Raw genomic sequence first — 19730 nt, 5'->3', positions numbered from 1 at the left:
GCCACCCACCGGATTTTTTTTGAAAACCTCTATTGCCCCCAATAGACGTCTATTGTTCCAACAGTGTATTGCCCCCAATATACCCCTATTTCCCCCCAATATAAGGGCAATAAAAGTCTATTGCCCCCCAATAGACATCTATTGCCTCTTAATAGACGTTTTTATTACTGAAATGAGAACCAATATTCCTAAAATTACACAAATAAAACTTTGATTAAATAAAAAAAAAACGAGGAGATTACATCAATTCAAACATCTATTACCCCCCAATAGACGTATATTGCCCCCAATAGACGTTTCAGTTACCGAAATGAGAACTAATCTTCTCAAAATTAGACAAATAAAACTTTGATTAAAGAAAAAAATGAAGAGATTATATCAATATAAAAACGTCTATTGCCATTCAATAGATGTCTATTACCCCCCAATAGACATTCAAAACTTTTTTTCCTATCCTTCTATCCCATTACTTGAAAAAAAAAAAAATTTGATTTGGGCACCTAGTCTTCTCCCTTCTTCACCAGTTGTAGAGCCTGGACCGGACCCCTAAGTTCGCAACTGTAATTCTTTACAACCTATGAACAAATCGATGATCTTCTTGTTCAAAACGACGACGATTCGATGCCGGAGCTTGAGTCCCCTGACCTCAGACTGAAACGACATGTCGTGGATGCCTAAGGGACTTGAAGTCGTCCCAGATCATGACTTGTTAGTCGAGAAGGCCGGGTCGGGTCCGCCTCCGACTATGGCGAAGATTTGGGTGGTGCCGAGCATACGGATTCGAAAGCATAGTGGATTAAGAACTGAATTAAGAAGAAGAAGAAGAAGAAGATTGCGAGGACTTGATCGGTGGTGGGAGAAGAAAACGAAGGCGAAGTAGGTTGGTTGTTGGAGCAGGAAACTTGCAGTGAGACTAGGCGGCGTCGGAGTCGGTGGTGAGAGAGATATGAGAGAGAGATCAAGGTGAGAGTGAGCGGAGGGATGTCCGGCGAGATAGTTTTGGTTAGTCGGTGCCGGAAGTCGTTCATTGTGGTGACCGAGTTAGAGAGAGAGAGAGAGAGAGAGAGAGAGAGAGAGAGAGAGAGAGAGAGAGAGAGAGAGAGAGAGAGAGAGAGAGAGAGAGAGAGAGAGAGAGAGGGGACTCAGGTGAGAGAGACCGCGTATGCAGTTTGGGTCGATGACATGGTGTAAATTCATTAATTAGCTTAGGGCAAAATTGTCATTTTGTTTTAAATTGGGTTAGTGAGAATAAAAATTTGTTGCGGGGTAAATGAGATAATTTTGATCAATTTTGGTGCTTTGGATCAAGAACCCTTTACAAAATTATGGTTGACTATTGTTTTATTTTTGGTCTTAATGTTTTCATTTATTTGACTATTTGAGCTTCTTTTTTTTTTCTTGAAATGTGACGAGTTCAAGTTAGTCTCTATCTCTGCCTTTGTTTGTCATTTCCTACTTCATGTAGACTTTACTTTTCATAATTTATTCCTTCTTATAATAATTTCTTCTTTATGTAGCTTTTACTTTTCATAATCAAATTCATACTCTTTTGTTTTTCATTAGTCTTTTTGTTATTTTTTTTTTCCGGTAAATGTTGGTCTTCTTTTCTATTTTGATAGACAAACCGTTTTCATGTGAAAATCAAATTGGAAAAGCACAAAATTGAGCAGGGTTTGTAAACTTCTAACAAATATTTGAGAACAGAACAAAACAAAAGCCTTAGCTGCTAAAAAAATCAACCTCTCAACTATTGTATTCAAGCATTTTACATGGTAACTCTATAAGAAGAAAAAAGAATACATCCACATATATATCTTGAATTAGGAGGACTATAAATAGTGCTTTTGAAGAGACTTCATGCCTAACATATTCAGCAACAAATAAAAATTACTATTGGCTTCTCAGTCTAGGTTTCTCAAGGTGTCAACTAGGGCTGCCAAAATCAACCGAGACAAACCAGCCAACCGAGTCTGTCCCGAACTAAGTTTGTCGGCAACCGATAGTTTCGGTAGCCAAAGTTGCAGTACGGTAGAACCGAACCAAGATGACATAACTGGTACGATATTGGTTTTGAATTGTACAGAAATACAGTATACCGTACCGTACCACATATTTAATATAAGAGCTAATTACTGTTTAGTACCCTGTGGTTTGAGTCCAACATCGATTCAGTCCCTCAACTTTCAATTTCAACAAAAACACCCATGCATTACCAAATCTCATCTAATAGGTCCTTTCGTCAATAATCCGTCAATTGGAGCGGTTAACTCGCTGACGAGGCATGCCATGTCAGATCATGTGGGCCCTACCTATCAAGCAAAATGTCAAAATTGCCCCTGCCTCTATCCTAGATCCCACACCCACACACTGTCTCTCTCTCTCTCTCTCTCTCTCTCCTCTTAGTGTCTTTCTCTAAATGCCCGAAATAACGGCCTCCTTCTCAAATCAAAACCAAATCTTCAGACCAAATTTAGGTTGGGTTTTTTTGAATTGATTCAATTGAATCGGAATGGTGGTGAAGATGATGAACGGCCGCCGCTGAATACAAGGAAGTACAAGGTGAGGCTGGTGGTGCGACTGGAGGGGTGAGATCTAGTGAGGCAGAAGGAGGAGGACAAGGGTGGTGCAGGGGAGAATAAGTTGGCCTTTGAGATTATGTGGAAAGGGACCAATATGGGGAAAGTGGGGCCCTTGAGCTCATGGTGATATGCAGAAGTGGCCGGCGTCGCGGATGTGTCCGGTGAGGAATATGTCGTCCGGGTATTCTCGGTCGGTGTAGGCAGTCTGAAACAGGGGTCTCAAGGCCTTCTGGAATAGACGGACTTGGTTTAGCTTCGCATGAAACCGAAGATTTTGCCTGTTCTCCGCAGAGGACGACGACGACAATGAGATGGTGGTCTGAGTTTCATCAGTGTCCTCCACCTCTTCCTCCTTTGATGAAGATAACGCTGCCGCCGCCACAGACATGGCCTCCTCCTCCGGTGAATTCGACGTCGTCTTCCACGAGTGGGCACTCATGATCAGAGAGCGAGAGAGAGAGATATTGTTTTATCCTTGGGAGATCGCCTTCATTGTGTTTGATGCAAGTCTCAGTTTCTGTTCTTCTTTTAATTCAATTTGATTCTAGGTGGTCAATTTTGTTGAAAATTTTTAGTCCTTTTTTGTCTATGTTGGAGTTTAATGTTATTGGTGAACTGGGTTTGATGGTGTGAGACTGGAGGTGGAGGCGTAGAGAAAGTTTGGAGTCTTGGGCTAGTCGGAGGTCGGAGACGGAGGGGCGGCCATTGCAGAAGAGGTGGTGTTCTCTCACTGTGGCCTGGGCCTGGGCAGGGGCCAACCAAGTTCCTCTGGAGCTGGGAGAGAGGCAGGGGCAATTTTGATATTTTTGTTGATAGGTGGGGCCCACATGATTTGACATGGCATGCCTCGTCAGCGAGTTAACGGCTCCAACTGACAGATTATTGACGGAAGGACCTATTAGATGAGATTTGGTAATGCAGGGATGTTTTTGATGAAATTGAAATTTGAGGGACTGAATCGATGTTGGACTCAAGCCACAGGGTACTAAATAGTAATTAGCCCTTAATATAATATTTATTTATTTTAAATATTTCTTATATTATCAATCATAGCCGTTGATTTTTTTCAGTTTTATTTCATATTGACTAACAACCGTTAGATTAAAACTTTCCAAACCCTAATCCATCAGTCCCTCTCTCGGTCACTCCCTATTCTCTCTCTCTCTCTCTCTCTCTCTCTCTCTCTCTCTCTCACCCGAGCGAGGCTCTTAGCCTCTCAAACTCTTTGAAGATCAATCGAATCTTTCGACCCATTCGATTTCATTTAACATCAAATCCATTCGATTCACATCAATAACCATTGCTGCAGTACTACTGGTGAGTATGACCTTCGATTGTTTTCAATTTTAGTGATTAGAAGCTTTGGATTGTTGAGTTGAGGTTCGATTTGCCCAATGAGAAGAGGTGCAAGTATTTATAGTGTATAGGTTAGGGCTTGTCACCCTTTCCCTTGCCATGTGGGTCCAGATGTGGGCTACCAACGTTGGGAATGTGAGTCTAGCATATGTGTTGGGCCATGGGCCTACCTTGTGGAATTAGGACTTAAGCCTCTTTGAGTGGCCATTGAGCCGTGTATTTTCGGTGTTTGCACCTCTATACGCATGTGGCATAAATAGTGGGGTTGTGTTTGGCTGATGGCTAGTGGTAGTTTGATGGGAAAAGTATGGCTGGGTACTTTTGTTGGGAGTTTGTAGTGGTGGTGGTAGTGTGGTGCCATAGATGTTGTACTATACATGCGCATGTAAGATTTCCTCATTTCATAATGTGGTCATAGGTTGCGTTTGGGCAGTTGTAGTTAAGATGGTAAAGGAAGTGGCTTTTCAGGAGTCCTTGCTTGAAAGCAGCAATCTCTATGAGCTTATCGAAGTCTCTACACCTTGACATTACTGTTCTCCATCTTGTAATAAATGTGCGTAACGACTCATTAAAGGCCTTGCTTAATTCTGAACTGGAGTTGTGGTGCCTTCTGTCATGAGAATGAAATGCGACAGGAAAGGGTTCGACAAGGTAGCAAACGAGTCTGTGGAGCTTTGCGGGCACTCAAAGAACCAGTTCATGGCCTCGCTATCTAGCTTTTCACTAAACAAGTGACACAGAGTTATGTCATCAAAATCTTTATTGTTGGTGACCTTCTTGAAGGTGTCCATGTGCACGAAAAAGTCTGTCAGCTCGTTATTTTGGGCAATTTTTGCCGTACGCTAGCCTTATTGTCTATAGAATTTTGTGAGTGAATGGGCCAAGGTGTGCAGCAAATAGCAGATTGGTCGTTGTCGTTAGGGTGCCTACTTCCTTTCGCAGTAGCCTCTCCTCCAACTCTCGCACCTTGTCAAGGATTAAGGTGGTTACGTCAACGATGAGCCTGGGGTAGGCCTGGTTGTTGACAAGGGCTTGTTGGCGCGGTACCCTTGATTAACCATCTCCCTAGCTTGTCCAACGCTAAAGAAGTTATCGGCTGGGTGTGAGTCTACTACTTATTCATTGGCTAATCTTGGGCGCGGTGCCATGCCAAGTCCCTCCAGCTCCGAGGAGTTGAGTGGAACGCCCATTTGCAATACTTAGTTTGTTGGTATCATGCCGACTCGTGGCAAAGTACCATCGTGACCCTAATGCCAGCATCAGGTCCTGCGCTCTTTCTGTGGGGTGGGTGCTGCCTCCTAGCGCCTTCTTTAGCTCATCGAATTTTGCTAACAACTCTGCCACTTGATTTTGAGCTGCTACCTTTTCCTTTCGCTCTTATTCATGTTCTCTGTTGCCACGGTGTAGTTCTGCCAGTGCCAACTCCAATTTGGTCTCAAGATCCCAGCTTCGGATTTACTACCGGCTACTGCTAGGGTTGTTCTCCACCACGGAGTGTAGCAGAGGGTTGTCAGGGGTGACAACTTGACGCTGACCGTCAGGGTAAAGTGGAATATTGAATTCTAGTATACGCATTGTGGGCGTTTTTGGATTTACTGGCTGAGGGTTGGCGGGCTGCTTTGATTGGTCGACCACACCTTCCTCGTTGCCACTAGTCATGGTAGTGATGAGTGAGTAACCTTCAGATCAAGGGTTCCCACAAACAATACCAATGTTAATACTCAAGATACAGGGAGGTAACCTGCTCTTGTTAACACGGATAAGGGTCTGAAGTCTCAATTGATATAGTGAGGGGATGTGTCACCGTCACCTGATGATGCCTAAGTCAATCAATGTATATATGTTAACAAGGTAATGTTAAGCAGGTAATAAATGCATAATGAATAAGGAGAGAGAGAAAGACCTTTATTATAGGTGAAGTAGGGAGTGAGCTCTATTTGGTATTCGATATAGGACTGATGCCCATTAACTCTGTGCCTTGAGGCTGTCTTAATGTGGAGCGTGAGGGCGCGTCATGGTTGTTTTTGGCCGTGAGAACTTGCTCTTTAATGATGATTCAATCTTGTCGTAGCCCTACTTTTAGGTGAATTATTTTATTTGCAATATTATTTATATTTTGATATTAATAGACTGACAGTCAACTCTGCTTAAAAAAAAAAATCTCATATTTTACAGATATAACTACTTTTTTTTCTTCTAAAAATAAAAATAAAATTGTTCCACAATTGTGATAGTCAATAAAAGACTAGTAAAGAGTAAATAAAAAGTTCCACAATTAGGACGTTCTCTCGATGATTATTGTAATCAGGAGTTTAGACTCAATGTCCTCTTGTATTTGGCAGTTTCATTAATCAAAACTTGAAGACAGTCGTAGCAGTTCTTTATTTTTTTTTAAAATTAAAAAAATGAATAAATAAATGTGATATTCTAGCGCATTGGTTAAAGCATTCCTGTCGAGGATAAATTATGGAAAGCACAAAGAAAAAGGTTACAAGACAGCAATAAAGCTGTTGTATTAAAAGTAGCGAGACAAAAAAGTACGAACCACTCATGTTTTTCTTTTATTTTGAACATGTACCACTCATATTCAAAAAAGAAAAAGACAAAAAGTAAAAGCAGTTGGCTAAAGTTGAAAAACTACTCTGCAAAAAAGAAAGAAAAAGTCAAAGCAGCTGGCTAAAGTTGAAAAACAAGCATATATTGCCCCACTATGATTCTCTCAAAAATAGGAAAAAAAAAAAAAAATGATTCTCTGACCGTTCGGCTCTCATGAATCCCAGTTTTCGTGCTTATATTCTGAGCAAGTTCTCAAAACCCTCAAACTAAAACTACAACTCAAAACCCACCCTCTGAATCACTTATTTATCACTCCTCCTCAGCTCGATAGTTAGATTACCTGAAATACGTGATACGGATCTTTTTCTGGTTTGATTTTGATTTTCCATTCCACAGCAGCAACTACTTCTTCTATAGAATAGAAGAAGTAGTTGCTGCTGTGGGAGGAAAGTAGATTCTGTATTTCTGTGGGAGGAAAATCAAGGAGGCTGACGATCAACATGTAATTAATGGATAGCGTATTTCTGTTGTGTTCTGTTCTTATGTCTCCATGCTATTCATAAAGTAAGAATTGATTATTTTTTACCCTTTTTATTTTCCTTTGTTTCCAGGAGATTGCTATTTTCAGTCTGTTTGAGGCTTTGATCACAAGAGTGTAGTTTAATATTACGGCTCATATCAGGTACTGATCCTTTTCTTTTATTGTTGCTTTCGAGCTTGAATAACCTCTGGAGTTATCTACCACAGTAATATCTACCACAGTAATACTTAAATCATCTGTTAATAAGTATATAAAGTTGCTGCAAATTCATGTGATGATAATTGATAAGCAGAAACCTGATCTTAGCCGGCCCTGAGGCAGCGCTGGCGGTAGTGGTGTAGCTTCCTTATGGGCCACAGTGGCCTTGGCACCCCCTGAATTATAAAAAAACAAAGCTATTAATATAAGTTGCAATTAATATGTTATATTAGTGGATTGTCAAAATTATCCTTATTTGGCTCCCCTAATAGCTAGGTATTGGTCATTCAAATATGGCACCAAATGTTGAAATCAGGGCTAAGGTTTTGAAGAAGAGCAGAAAGAGAGAGTAAATATCAGAGGATGAGAGAATGAAGAAGATGATGATACTGGATTGATAAGCTTGAGATCGGACAGCTTATTACATGAGTATTATATAGGACAGATTGTAACTAATTGTGCTTAACCCTAACTAATTTCTCTAACAATATTTTCTAGCTGATCAATTAGCGTATGACACGTGGCTCGGGCTGGAGATGGTTTGGTTGACTTCTCTTCCTTGTTCATTTGTTGACTTACCTGCTGACTCATCTCATACAGCTTACACAAGCAACTAATTTTTGTCCAAATAAATAGCTTTTACGTTTATATGCAAAGTAGAGTGATCCAAAGCTCAAGAAACGGAAAAAAAAAACCCTTTATCTAAACCAACAGGCCTTTTCAAAAAAAAAAAAACATGAAACAGATCATCGGTATCTAAAGTTGGGAAGACCAAGGCTATCCCGTCAACAATATTCAAGAATGAATGAAGGGATCACATCTCACCAAACCAGCTCATCAGAAGACAAACCATAATAAGCTGAAGTATCCGCCGCTTGATTACCACCTTCTAGAAATGCATTCGGAACAATGTAAACAATTAAACCATTCTAAACAAAGCTTCCAAGGAACAAGGTGAGGAGAATGAGTAAAAGTGAGCACCATAGCCAAGTAAACCTTCAACCAAATAGTTTTCCATTCCCTCACTGAAGCCAACAAAGATATAGTCTTTAAGAATAATACAAACATAGAGAGTAGAGACGACTTTTATTGCCATGCTACTTTTACTTTTGATGGTTTGTACAGGATATTGAACAACTTGGAGACAAAGCCATGTGATCATGAAGAAATCAAGGCAGAGACGGACTGCTAATCTGCGAGGCATAATATATCCCAGGTAAGCTCAACAATTCTACAGCGATCTCTACAATAAGAATTGGCATGCCAACATTAAACTTCTCCTAGACATTCTAGGTAAACAAAGTGTATTGCCTTGCGTCATTACTATTTGTGAAATTACAAGAATTTAATATAGCTGTCAAGTAGTCTACGTGATGGCTGCTACAACATGAAGTAAGTGTGGCGACATGCTTTCGAGATTGACAAGCATTATACCATCCAGCATCAACAAAGGGGCTGGCATCTCGAGAATCAGAAATCAAAAACAGTTAGTTTTGCTTCTCCAATTGAAATGGATGCTAGCTTTGTTATCAAGAGGGGCCTTGTGAATATGTCCTGCATTAAGAGAGTACTGGAGAGCTGGTGTTAAAGTTCTCGGGTAGTTTGCTGGAAAGTAAGCAGCGAGAAATAAGACTACAGGTCTGTTGAAATTCATAGAGGTCAAGGTGTGTGGTTTTGATTTAGTTCATGCTGTGGGGCAGCATGAAGCCTGTGAAGAAGACAGTGCAGTGGAAAGCATTATTTTTTCGAGTCATGAAGGTATGGTGCAAAACAAATCTGCCGACAAATGACGAGTATTATCTGCATAGCATAAATATTCGTCTGCGAAGCTTAACAATGCTGCTGCTAATTAAGCAAACTTGTTTCCAGATATATGATGCCATTAAGAAGTGATGATAAAGCAAAGCCTAGCCTTGTTCTGGGAATTATTCCGAAATTGAAAGTAGCATACCTTGAGGCTATCAGTACAACTACATGAAATAGACTGAGCCGCAAATATCAATTAAGAGTAAGAACCTAGAAAATTTGCAGTTGGATGGCTGTTGATGTAACAAAATTCATCCTAGGCAGTGGCGGATTTACAATCAGGTCCGGGAGGGTCCCGAACCCCCAGCTTCCTAACCTATGTTACCTTGATCATAGTTTGCTGTCTCAATTAATCTGTAAACCGACCCCCATCCCCACCCCCAATAATATACCAAAAAGAGTTTTTGTTCAAATTTTAAGGTTTGATATTTTTCAATTTGTTCCTTTTCTTTTATCTTATGTTCATGATATCAAATTTAAAATATTTATTTCCTTTTGTTCTGTTTAATATTTCTTAATGAGCTTCATAACATTTATCTTTTCTTATATGGTGAATTTCATATGCTACAATTTTGTGTTTGTTTCTTCTATGGAAAAGAATTTTTGTTGTCGAACAAAAGCTTTTAATTTGGAACCACCCCCCCCCCCCCCCCAAAACCGTAAAATCCTGGTTCCGCCCCTGATCCTAGGCGTATAGTCTTTCTGATAGTTGTTTCTTTGGACACATCAAGGTAATGGCCAAAGGTTTGCCTGGCGCTGCACAAAGCAACTAGTTTGTGATGCATTTTATAAATTAAATTAAGGATTAATTACAAAATTGTTCCTATGAGACTATTTTCATTTTCATACTCAAATATATGCCTTGATTAAGTTTCGCAGGTTTAAATCATAATTCTTTGGGCTTAAAGTTCTTCAATGCAAGATTCCAACAGTGGCAAGTGGCAAGTGGCAACAAACACTAAATGCCTACAAATGGGTTGAAAAGAGAGACGGCAATAAAGTGGCTCGCAGGAAGCAAATGTACGGAGCCAGGTTGGCCTTGTTGGAAATTTTAATATTAAATATTTTATTTTCTATAATTTGTGGATGAATAATATTAGAGGTGGCAAACGGACCGATCCAGTCCATTTTAAGCGGGCTTAGTTGTGCTTCGTGTCGTGCTTGGGCCTACCCATTTATTATCGTGCCGGGCTCGTGCCGGCCCATTTACTTAAACATTAAGCCGGGCCGTGCACGTGCCGGGTCAATAACGGGCCGTGCTCATGCCTACCCACTATAAAGCACCATTTTAAAATCTTAATTTGAACAAATAAAAATTAATTTTATTTAACTATTTAGAAAATTAAAATAAATTAAGTTCTACAACGTTTTTCTTAATCTTAGCTTTTTAAGATTAGATTTCTAATAATTTTTCATATTCCACTATAAGAAAGAAAGAAAGAAAAAACTCAAAATATATTGTTTTTAGTATATTATTGCGAGATTAATCTTTATTAATATAATGAAGATTTAGTATCTATTATTCTTTCATTCATTCTATAGTTGTATTATTATGAGATTAGTCTTTATTAATAAACATATATTTAATATTTAGAAAAAATACTTATGTCAAAACAAGGATATGATGTTTTGTTTCATTATTTTGACAATATAAAAGAAAGCATTGGTGGAATTGTCATGAGATTTTAAATAAAAAGTTCTCATATTCAAATCTCATCATTGTAGTTTTTTAATATTTTTAAAAACAAAATGAAATTTTGTGTTTGTAACGGGCCGGCCCACAATATGTCGTGCTCCTACCATGCCGGGTCCATTACTGGCTCGGGCCGGGCCGGGCCAATGGGCCAATATTCTTAGGCCCAGCCCGACCCGTTATTCTAACGTGCTCGGGTCTTGTCGGGCCGCTTTTAAGCGTGCCGGGCCCTTGCCGTGCTCGTGCTTAGTGGCCTGTTTGCCACCTCTAAATAATATAGTGAAAATATGTGAAATTGGATAAATATAAATGACTATGCAATGAGAAGTCATGACTGATCACAAAAGATTACTTTTGGTGAAAAGTCATCTCTCCTCTAAAAATTACCTTACATCTATAAAACACTTGCTACACCATATTCAGAAAATAACTTCTTGAATTCATCTTTCTTCCATTACATATGAGTTTTTCCTAGATCAATTGAGTCTTTTCAAGAAAGAGTTCATACACAATCTAAGTCCACTGTTCTTGATGTTTGGAGTGCTAATACCACAAGAAGAAGGTCATTGTATCCTAAGAGACGTTTGCCATTAAAACCTTTAAACACCGATGATGAGGCAATTTCGTCTTAAGGACATAGAACCAAGTTCTAGACTCGACCATATTGTTTAAGGTTTTTCTAACTTTTATTTGTTTTGCATTGTTTAGATCTATGCATTCTATTTGGTATATAATCTGCATAAATGATTTCTTAATTTTCCTTTTAACATAGCAATTAGACCATATATTTACCAACTTTCACACCGAAAAGTGCTACAACACCCAACGGAGGTGGTTGTATTTTACGGGATCATGTTGAGCCTTCTATATTGCTGGAGATCAATGTTCCCGACTATGAAAAGTAGAGAAGATAAGGCCCTGCATAGCCCCAGGGGATTAAATGAATCACCTAATACATGGGGCAGAGCCAACATTATTTTTCTAATGCGCAATGGAGAAGAGAAGTTGTCGTCAATTATCTTGATGAAGTTGGAAGCTCCGGGCAGCAGCAAATTAAGCGGAGGCCAAAAACTAATTGTTCACTCAACGAACCAAAGTTCTGGTGACTAAGTACTCGCTTATATTTTGAGAGGTTAAATAAAACCTACTTGGGATCAAGCTATTTTAAGGCAATTTTGGTAGATGTGCATGCCTGACCTGCAAGTGACAATATGACTGTTATTGAAGATATCACTGTAGAAGCAAATCCTTGAAGGGCAAGAATCGGCAATGTCTGTTAATGCATAGCGCCTTGGATCAATCATTATTTGGTCATATAATCTTGACAACAAAACTTGGGGATAAAGAAAAGGGAGATTCCCGGCTTACAATCAAGTTGTTGAATCATTTGGCAAGTAATTAGTCATATCATGAGAAGACATAGAAGTGCTGTTACCAAGTGCAAAAATATCAGGAGAATCTAACGATCAAAGTCGAAACAAAGTAGATCCTGCTACTGGTTGTCAACGCATTCAAAGCTTATAGTTTTTCAACGACACAACACTGCTTATACCTGGGGCGGTGCAGCTGCACCACGCCTCCGATGCCAGGAGGCCTCTGATCATGTAAAACTTTTTACATGATGTATATTATACATAAAAACAAACATGTTGATTTCCCTAATTGCACCCCGACTCTGACGTAGTTTGGTGTCTCTGGTTCCAGCTTCAGCAACACAAAGTGCGTTTTCATTTTTATTTTTATTTTTGGCTAGTATTTCTTCTCATTTTTCAGTTTTGTTTTTTTTTTTTGGTGCAAATTTTCTTCCTTTTTTTTTTTATCAGATAAACAAGTTTAATGCTACAACTAGTCTTTCGTGAGTCGAATTCACAACCTCCCACATACAAAGAGGAGACTATGCCACTAGACCAAATGGTACTGGACTCTTCCCTTTTATTTTTTTTCTTTTGTTATGGAAATTTCTTCTTCATTTTTTTTAATAAAAGTTTGGTCTTTTTCTAAATTTTTTGGTATAATAAATTTGATCATAGTACTTTTCTTTTTCTAATGTATTTCATTTTAGTCTAAAATTCTCCAGAGAGTGAGATTAGTGGCTATTAAACTGAAAAAATAAGAAAGGGTTAATGTCAAAATTTGATAGAGATAGGTTAATTGGTCACATAAACTTGTACATATATATTGTAGATATAAATAAAAATTTCTACAAACATGAAGGAAAGAAACTCTCAAGATGAATCATCTCCCCACACATAGAGGGTGTGCACCCTGCAAGTACTATATACCAGAAACCAAACACACCCCATGGGTGGGGTAGTTTTTCCTACTGAACATAGAAAAAACTGCTCCAATTTTTTCTTTTTTCTTTTTTATTATCCTTGTTTTACTAATATACCATTTAAATATTTAAAAAAATAAACCAAGTAGGGTATAATGAGAATGGCAAAAGTCGGGAAACAATTCATTTTCCTCTTAAACTTGAAATTTCAAAATGTTTATATTTTTATCATGCGGTTTAATAATTTAGTTAAAATCATTTAGATACTGAGGAGATCGTCAAAAAAGAAAGTAAAGAGACGTGCTTGTAAAAGGAAAAGTAAATTGAAAAGCTAGCGGATCACTTTATAGGTGCTTATATTGAATTATTGACTGCCATGAACTCTCAGAATGATTCTTGGACTCTGGTGACTTCAACTTTGGCCTCCATTCCTCGCCACATTGCATTGACGACCGCCCGCAAATGCAAAGAATGAGCCATGAGATGCAATATATTGAATTCCTTGGAAAAATGAATTTTTCTCCTGATAGCAAATGGACAAGAATTCAGCAACTGGGTCGTGGGTCTTCTGGATCTGTCTTCGAAGGATGTTTTGAGTAAGTACTCAAAGCCCAACCTCTAACAAACGTATGAACTTGATAGCTAGATTAATTGAAATATCGGATAAGGTGATTCTTTCTTTTCTTGGGTTTGATTATGTTTTTTCATACTGCGCGCAGGAACGGATTCCACTTTGCTGTCAAAGTAGTTTCCTTGCATGATGAAGGAAGTCGAGGGACGAACTGCGTCAATCAACTTGAACAGGTGATGGAGTGTCATTTGTCCTCTGTGTTCCTACCCTAGCTTGCTATTAATTAACTGCTGGCAAAGAGTCTGAACTGGATTATTTTTCACTCTGGTTTTTTCCTCCTTTTTCCAGGAGATTGCTCTTTGGAGTCGGTTTAAACATCAGAACATAGTTCAATATTATTACTCATATAAGGTATTACTCCTTTCTTTTCTTGTTACTTTTGAGCTTAAATTAACCCCTGCATGAAGGGCCTGAGACTTGTTCGTTCTACAGAAATAACTCTTGAGCAGTCAAATCATCTGTTTAGTATATAAAGTTGCTGCAAATTCATCTGATGATAATTGATGAGTGCAAGCCTCCTGTTTATGATGATATGCATGCATCTATGAGGGGGTTGTCTAGAGTACTCATTTACATCTAATTAAACCAAAATTACAATTTAGTTGAACCAAATTTACAACATTGACAACAAAATTATCACATTTATTTTACACATTTACATATATAATTGAATCAAGTTACCACATCGACAACAATTTGTTCATAAACTTGTAAAAATATCGTAAGTGGAGTAATTACCTCTAATAGAACTAAAATTACCCAAAAAAAATAACTCTATTTACCACAATGACAACAATATTGTTAGTCAAATATGTAAATGAGTGTATCACATACATGCATGTACTGTAGAATTTCCCGCATCTTTACTTAATTACCTTAATATTTTTGTGCAAACAAGATAATGGAATTTCCCAAAAACTGATCTGATATGTTTTTGTTTGTCATGGAATTATTAGTACTCGATCTCTTTTCTGTTTCATATCTTTTCTGTCGATGTATATAAGCAAATATGAAGAGGAGAGTCTGAGTTAAGCTATCAGCATGTTGGCAATACTATTTGATGCTCTTGTTTGTATCCAAATTATTATGAACTTGTTAAAACAACACGAAGACGATATATTTCGTTGCATTGTGAAGCACTCTAGGCATTTTAAGAACATCTTTATAATTGGTTTTATCATTTTATGCTTTAGTTTCCTGTTATACATAAAGTTTCCCATGGGGTACAGTTCCTAGTTAATCATTAGATCTTCACAGCCTGAATTCATCTAAAATATCCCTGTTTAAAAGCAATCGTTTCCTTATATATTGATATCAGGATGAACTGAACCTTTATATGTTCATGGAGCTTGTACCTCGAGGATCCCTACGAAGCTTCTATCAGACAAATCCCGTTTCCTGTCTTCTCGTCTCCAAATACACAAAAGATATTCTTCATGGTCTTAAGTATCTTCATGACCACAATGTGATTCACAGGTATTTCATACATAGCTAGCATAACATGTATAACACCTGAATAGTATGGTTTTGGCTGTATCGCTCTCACAAAATTTTGTATTCCCTTTTAACTTTTTAACTATTAATACCTGGAATGAAGTTTTCTTGCCACCAATAAGTCATGTCTCGGTCATTCCAAGAAAGAATCAGAATAGATGAACAGTGGTTGAGATAGAACTTCGAAGTTCAGTATTTTCTTGAATAATTTTGTTACAAATCTCATCTCTTTATATTATCTCTGGTATCAAGGGACATAAAATGTGCAAATATATTGATAGATGCTCAAGGATCTGCAAAGCTCGCAGATTTGGGAGTGGGAAAGGTTTGTCTGTCGTTCCTCGATCATATTTATCCTGTTCAGATTCATTTCAATGATCCCATAAAACCATTGAACTTGTTCTCCTCATATTATGTGTTGTTATAAAGTTTTTTTTTTTCCTGATATTGTGTCTTGTGTGTCCCTTCCCAGATAATCAGAATGAATGATATTAAGTCTTTCCAGGGCAGCGCATTTTGGACAGCTCCTGAGGTTTGCCTTTGGCTTCTTGTCTAATGCCATTGTCATTTACCAGAAAATTCTTTCTTTTCTTTTTTTTTGGTAATTTTGTTGTCAAATACGTCATAAATTTGGTTCAATTATATATAAAATAAATATATAACAAACATCATAGTAACATAAACAACCCCTCTTTATCTATACTATAATTAAGAGAATAGAGCTTGTCAGTCCAAACAAAATTTTATTTATGTAAATACCCTTTATATATTAAAAGACTATGAAAACTAAATTAATTAGAAATGGTACAAATAAATAAACTATTTATAACAGAAGTAAAAAAATGAAAACCTGCATAAACTATTTATAACCACCAACTATATTTAGGTAACGTCCTCTACTCCCATATACATTGGGTGTGTGGATAAACATCCCCTTTTATGTTTGGCATAATTGCCAATTTGGTACCTTAGATTTCAAGTTAGGCCGCTTTTAATTCGTAGAAAGGAAAGTAATTCGTTTGTCTTTCCCATGAGAAGGGAAAGAAAAGCCTTGTCTCCCAATAACCTTCTATTCCGATATTTAGTAATATAAGAAAAGTTATCAGGAAAGTTATTAAAAAGTTTGTAATTAATGAAATAAAATAATATGTTGTGAGTAAGAAATGCAAGGAAAGAAGGAATCAGTTTCCCTCTTATTTTTCCTTTCTTTAGGAAAGTATTTCCTTTCATTTTGCATCCCAAACGCAATAAAGAATAAAATTTTCTTTACCGGTGCTTACTTTTCGCAAACCAAACAAGGTTTTTAGTGTCAATTTGTTATCCTAGATTTTATTTCAGCCAATTTTTAGTGAATATCTAGAGACGGTAGACAATGTCTAATTATGAAAATTTAAGTTAGCAAATTAATAAAAATAAAACCTGGGGTAGCAAATTGGCTATTAAATTTAATTTTGATGAAGTGGTGTTAGCTCAGTGGTTAGAGCACCCACTACCTATGTACCACTACCTATGTACGAAGTCATGGGTTCGAGTCACCATGGGGGTAGAAGTGAAACCTTTTGATCCTCTTTTAACGAAAAAAAAAAAAAAATTGGCTATTAAGCTTTATGTTTATATAGACAATGTCTAGATAATCTGTGGAAGATGTTCTTGGAAACCATTAATTTGTTGGTGATGACTTCAAATAATGATTAACATAAACGTAGAACCAGTTTGAGGGCCTATGTGTAAGCCGGGATATATATTGTCCACTTCTTGGCAAACTTATCAAAATACTCTAACCCGGTATTTATTCAGATGGTGATGAGTTTGCAATTTATATTCCCCGCTTCAACTATGGTATTTATAGGTTACCTCAGTTTAACGTAGAATGATGGTTGATATGGTTTTGACGGCGGGGAGAGGGGATTATAATTAGGACTTGGGATCTCTTCCAATGAAGGGAGGAGAAATGCCGCTTGAACACAATCTTTCTAGTTGGTATGCTGTTCTTTATAGCACGGCCAGTCTTTGGTTTTATATGCATTCAAAATTTAGGGAGTGTTTCCTTTTTCACTTACAAGAGACCCTGGTTATCCATGGCATTTACAACTCGAAGAATAGAATCTTTTAATATATACTTTCTGGATATATAGTTCTGGAAAATTTTTGATAGAACAATCTATTCCACCCTAAATAAGATATTTGACTCATAGTCCCATTTAATAAATAATTGTCTGGTTCCATATATCCCTGAGCCATGTTATGCTTGTGCAGGTTCTGAGTGCAATAAGGCATAACCAAGGTTATGGGATTTCAGCTGATATATGGAGCCTTGGTTGCACCGTATTGGAGATGTTAACCTGCAGGCGTGTTCCTTACCAGGATATGACACCGGTTCGTGCCATTTTCTTTACAACTCTAGCTTAATCTTTACAGTTTATGGTTTCATGAGGATTACAAGTGATTACAATGATGATCGGGATTTGGAAATAATTATCTTATCGATCTTTCTTGTATCTTAACAGGAACAGGCATTATGGAGATCATTGAACGGGAAGCTCCCTGAGATTCCTGATTTTCTCTCAGTGGATGCACAAGATTTCATCCAGAAATGCCTAAAGATCAACCCAAATGATCGTCCCACTGCTTCAGAGCTCTTAGAGCACCCATTTGTCTTGAGGCGGCCAAGGTCGGGCAACATGCCAAGGCGAGGTTCCGTTCTTAAGAACATTTTCAAAAAGTTGTCAAAAAAATTTTGCAAATGTTTTTACGAATATAGTTTCTGATCTTTGAATTTCACTCGATTCTGTCTTGTGTTGGGAGCTGTTTCAGACTATAAAGTTGTATTAACTTGTGTTTTGTGTGTGATTATAATGAATTTAACTTATTTTCCTGCGAGTTGAGAGTATATGTATTTTCTTATTTATTTGTTTCATTTCATTTTTCTATCATGCATGATACATTTAACCCATCAAACGATAATAATGATAATAAGAAATTTTAATTTCTTTAACGGAGCCAAGTAAATAAACAAATAACTTTAAAACAATTATAGCAAAAGTAATAGACAGTATGTATGCTTAATGCTTAACAAAATGAAACTAATTGCATGCATGAGTGTGACTCTTCCACACGAGTGAGCGCGGCCCTTCCGCACTCGCGTACGCGCGTGCAAGAAGGCTAGTATATATTATACGAGTTGAATCTCTACCTTTCTACGATCCTCCCATTGGATTGAAAAGCTTCAGCAGGTTTCATTAGTCTTGATGATTCTCGCACCATGTTCTTTTCAGACCCTTTCCCAATTTCTCTAGCCTGTTTAAGCCATGCGGAGAAATATATATCGTTCTTGTTTAAGCCTTATCTCTGAAAATAGGGGGCCATCTGGAGAACACAAACCTATTAATTGTAGTTAGTAATGGAAATTTTCAAATATCCCATAAGGAATAAAGTTCCAAATAAAATGAAGAAAGAGCAACTCAAATCATGTTCATCCTAAACTAAATCTTTACCATTTTTGCTAGGCTCATCATTCCAGGATGCACATGAATCCAATCAGGAATAAAGTTCAAAATAAATTGAACATAAAGCAACTCAATCATGTTCATTCTAAATTAAATATACCTTTGTTGCTAGTTGCTACGCTCATCCATTCCACCACACTCCAGGACACAGATATTCATGGAAATGACATTTATGAGCATCTTGGAGCATCTTTTGGGTCCAAAAGTGAAAGATTACACTGGGCGAAGAACTTTAATGTTATTTGCCGGCCGGTGAGTGGTGACTCAAATTTTTGACTAATAGAATGTTAGACTCAAATCCGTGGGACCAACCATGTGAAAACCAATTTAAGACAGAAGTGAGGAAACTTTGCATGAGTCCGTCGAAGACTATGATTGTTATTTGTCCAAGTGCTTTTGGCTGAATGGCTGTTGAAGATCTTTATCGTTGTTGCTACGTTCATCATTTCAGGACGTCATGATTTTAATATTCTAGGACACGCATATTTGAGGAAATGTCATTTATGAATGTCCTTGGAGCATCCCTTGGCTCAAAAAGTGAAAGATTATGGTCGGCCGAAGAAATTATATCATGTGCCTAAGACTCAAACTTTTGACCAAGGTTGGACTAATAGAATTTTGGACTCAAATCCGTTGGACCTACCATGTGAAAACCAAATCAGGAGAGAAGTGAGGGAACTCTGCATAAGTTTAATTTGACAGAGTTGAAGATTTAATGTGCTAATAATTTCATATATTTGTATGCCTCTTATTTTTGGTATTAATGTTTAGTTCTCTTGTAAATGTATTTTTGTGGGCTTGTTTTGTAGAGAGAAGAAAAGAACTTAAAATGAGTTAACTAGGACTAAAAGGCGATTTGCAATCGCAAGTCACAACATCTGTCTATGCAGAACATCCAACTTCGCAAATGAGACTTATATGCTTGGAAAGCTATGGATGTCTAATTTATGTATAATTTTACATATCTTGATTTTGATACCAATAGAGCCAGTTATGATCATTTGGGTGAAGATAGGTCATAACAGAAAATCTGCTCGGGATTTTAGGGAAAATTTGTTGAGAATTCAAATTCCACGGCACAAGATCGTCAATCCT

At 37.6% G+C, this 19730-nt stretch overlaps 1 protein-coding gene across 5 annotated transcripts; it reads left to right on the top strand.

Annotated features, from left to right (window-relative positions):
* Nucleotides 1-6683: 6683 nt before the first annotated feature.
* LOC112179696 (mitogen-activated protein kinase kinase kinase 1) lies at nucleotides 6684-18007 on the top strand. 5 transcript variants are annotated; one of them, XM_040511947.1, is made up of 12 exons: nucleotides 6684-6993; nucleotides 7103-10056; nucleotides 11502-12448; nucleotides 12553-12643; nucleotides 13393-13600; nucleotides 13724-13808; nucleotides 13924-13986; nucleotides 14954-15111; nucleotides 15382-15454; nucleotides 15602-15661; nucleotides 17386-17505; nucleotides 17637-18007. In XM_040511947.1, the coding sequence occupies exons 5-12, from the start codon at nucleotides 13467-13469 to the stop codon at nucleotides 17895-17897; spliced, it is 954 nt and encodes a 317-aa protein (XP_040367881.1). In that variant the 5' UTR covers nucleotides 6684-6993; nucleotides 7103-10056; nucleotides 11502-12448; nucleotides 12553-12643; nucleotides 13393-13466; the 3' UTR covers nucleotides 17898-18007. The 5 variants fall into 5 exon arrangements, with proteins under 5 accessions (XP_040367881.1, XP_040367874.1, XP_040367883.1 ...); XM_040511940.1 differs by having other exon boundaries at nucleotides 7103-10068; XM_040511944.1 differs by lacking the exons at nucleotides 6684-6993; nucleotides 7103-10056 and adding an exon at nucleotides 11205-11297 and having other exon boundaries at nucleotides 11509-12448.
* Nucleotides 18008-19730: the final 1723 nt, after the last annotated feature.

This window comes from Rosa chinensis, chromosome 1 (assembly GCF_002994745.2).
Source record: "Rosa chinensis cultivar Old Blush chromosome 1, RchiOBHm-V2, whole genome shotgun sequence".
NCBI classification, from domain to species: domain Eukaryota; kingdom Viridiplantae; phylum Streptophyta; class Magnoliopsida; order Rosales; family Rosaceae; genus Rosa; species Rosa chinensis.
This window is presented reverse-complemented; position numbering and strand designations above follow the sequence as displayed.

Bases quoted from the DNA above. Each gene is read 5' to 3' on its own strand.
- LOC112179696 (XM_040511947.1), top strand. From the start codon at position 13,467: ATGCAAAGAATGAGCCATGAGATGCAATATATTGAATTCCTTGGAAAA. The intron at 13,809-13,923 runs GTGATGGAGTGT...TCCTTTTTCCAG, and splicing joins GCGTCAATCAACTTGAACAG to GAGATTGCTCTTTGGAGTCG. The intron at 13,987-14,953 runs GTATTACTCCTT...TATTGATATCAG, and splicing joins AATATTATTACTCATATAAG to GATGAACTGAACCTTTATAT.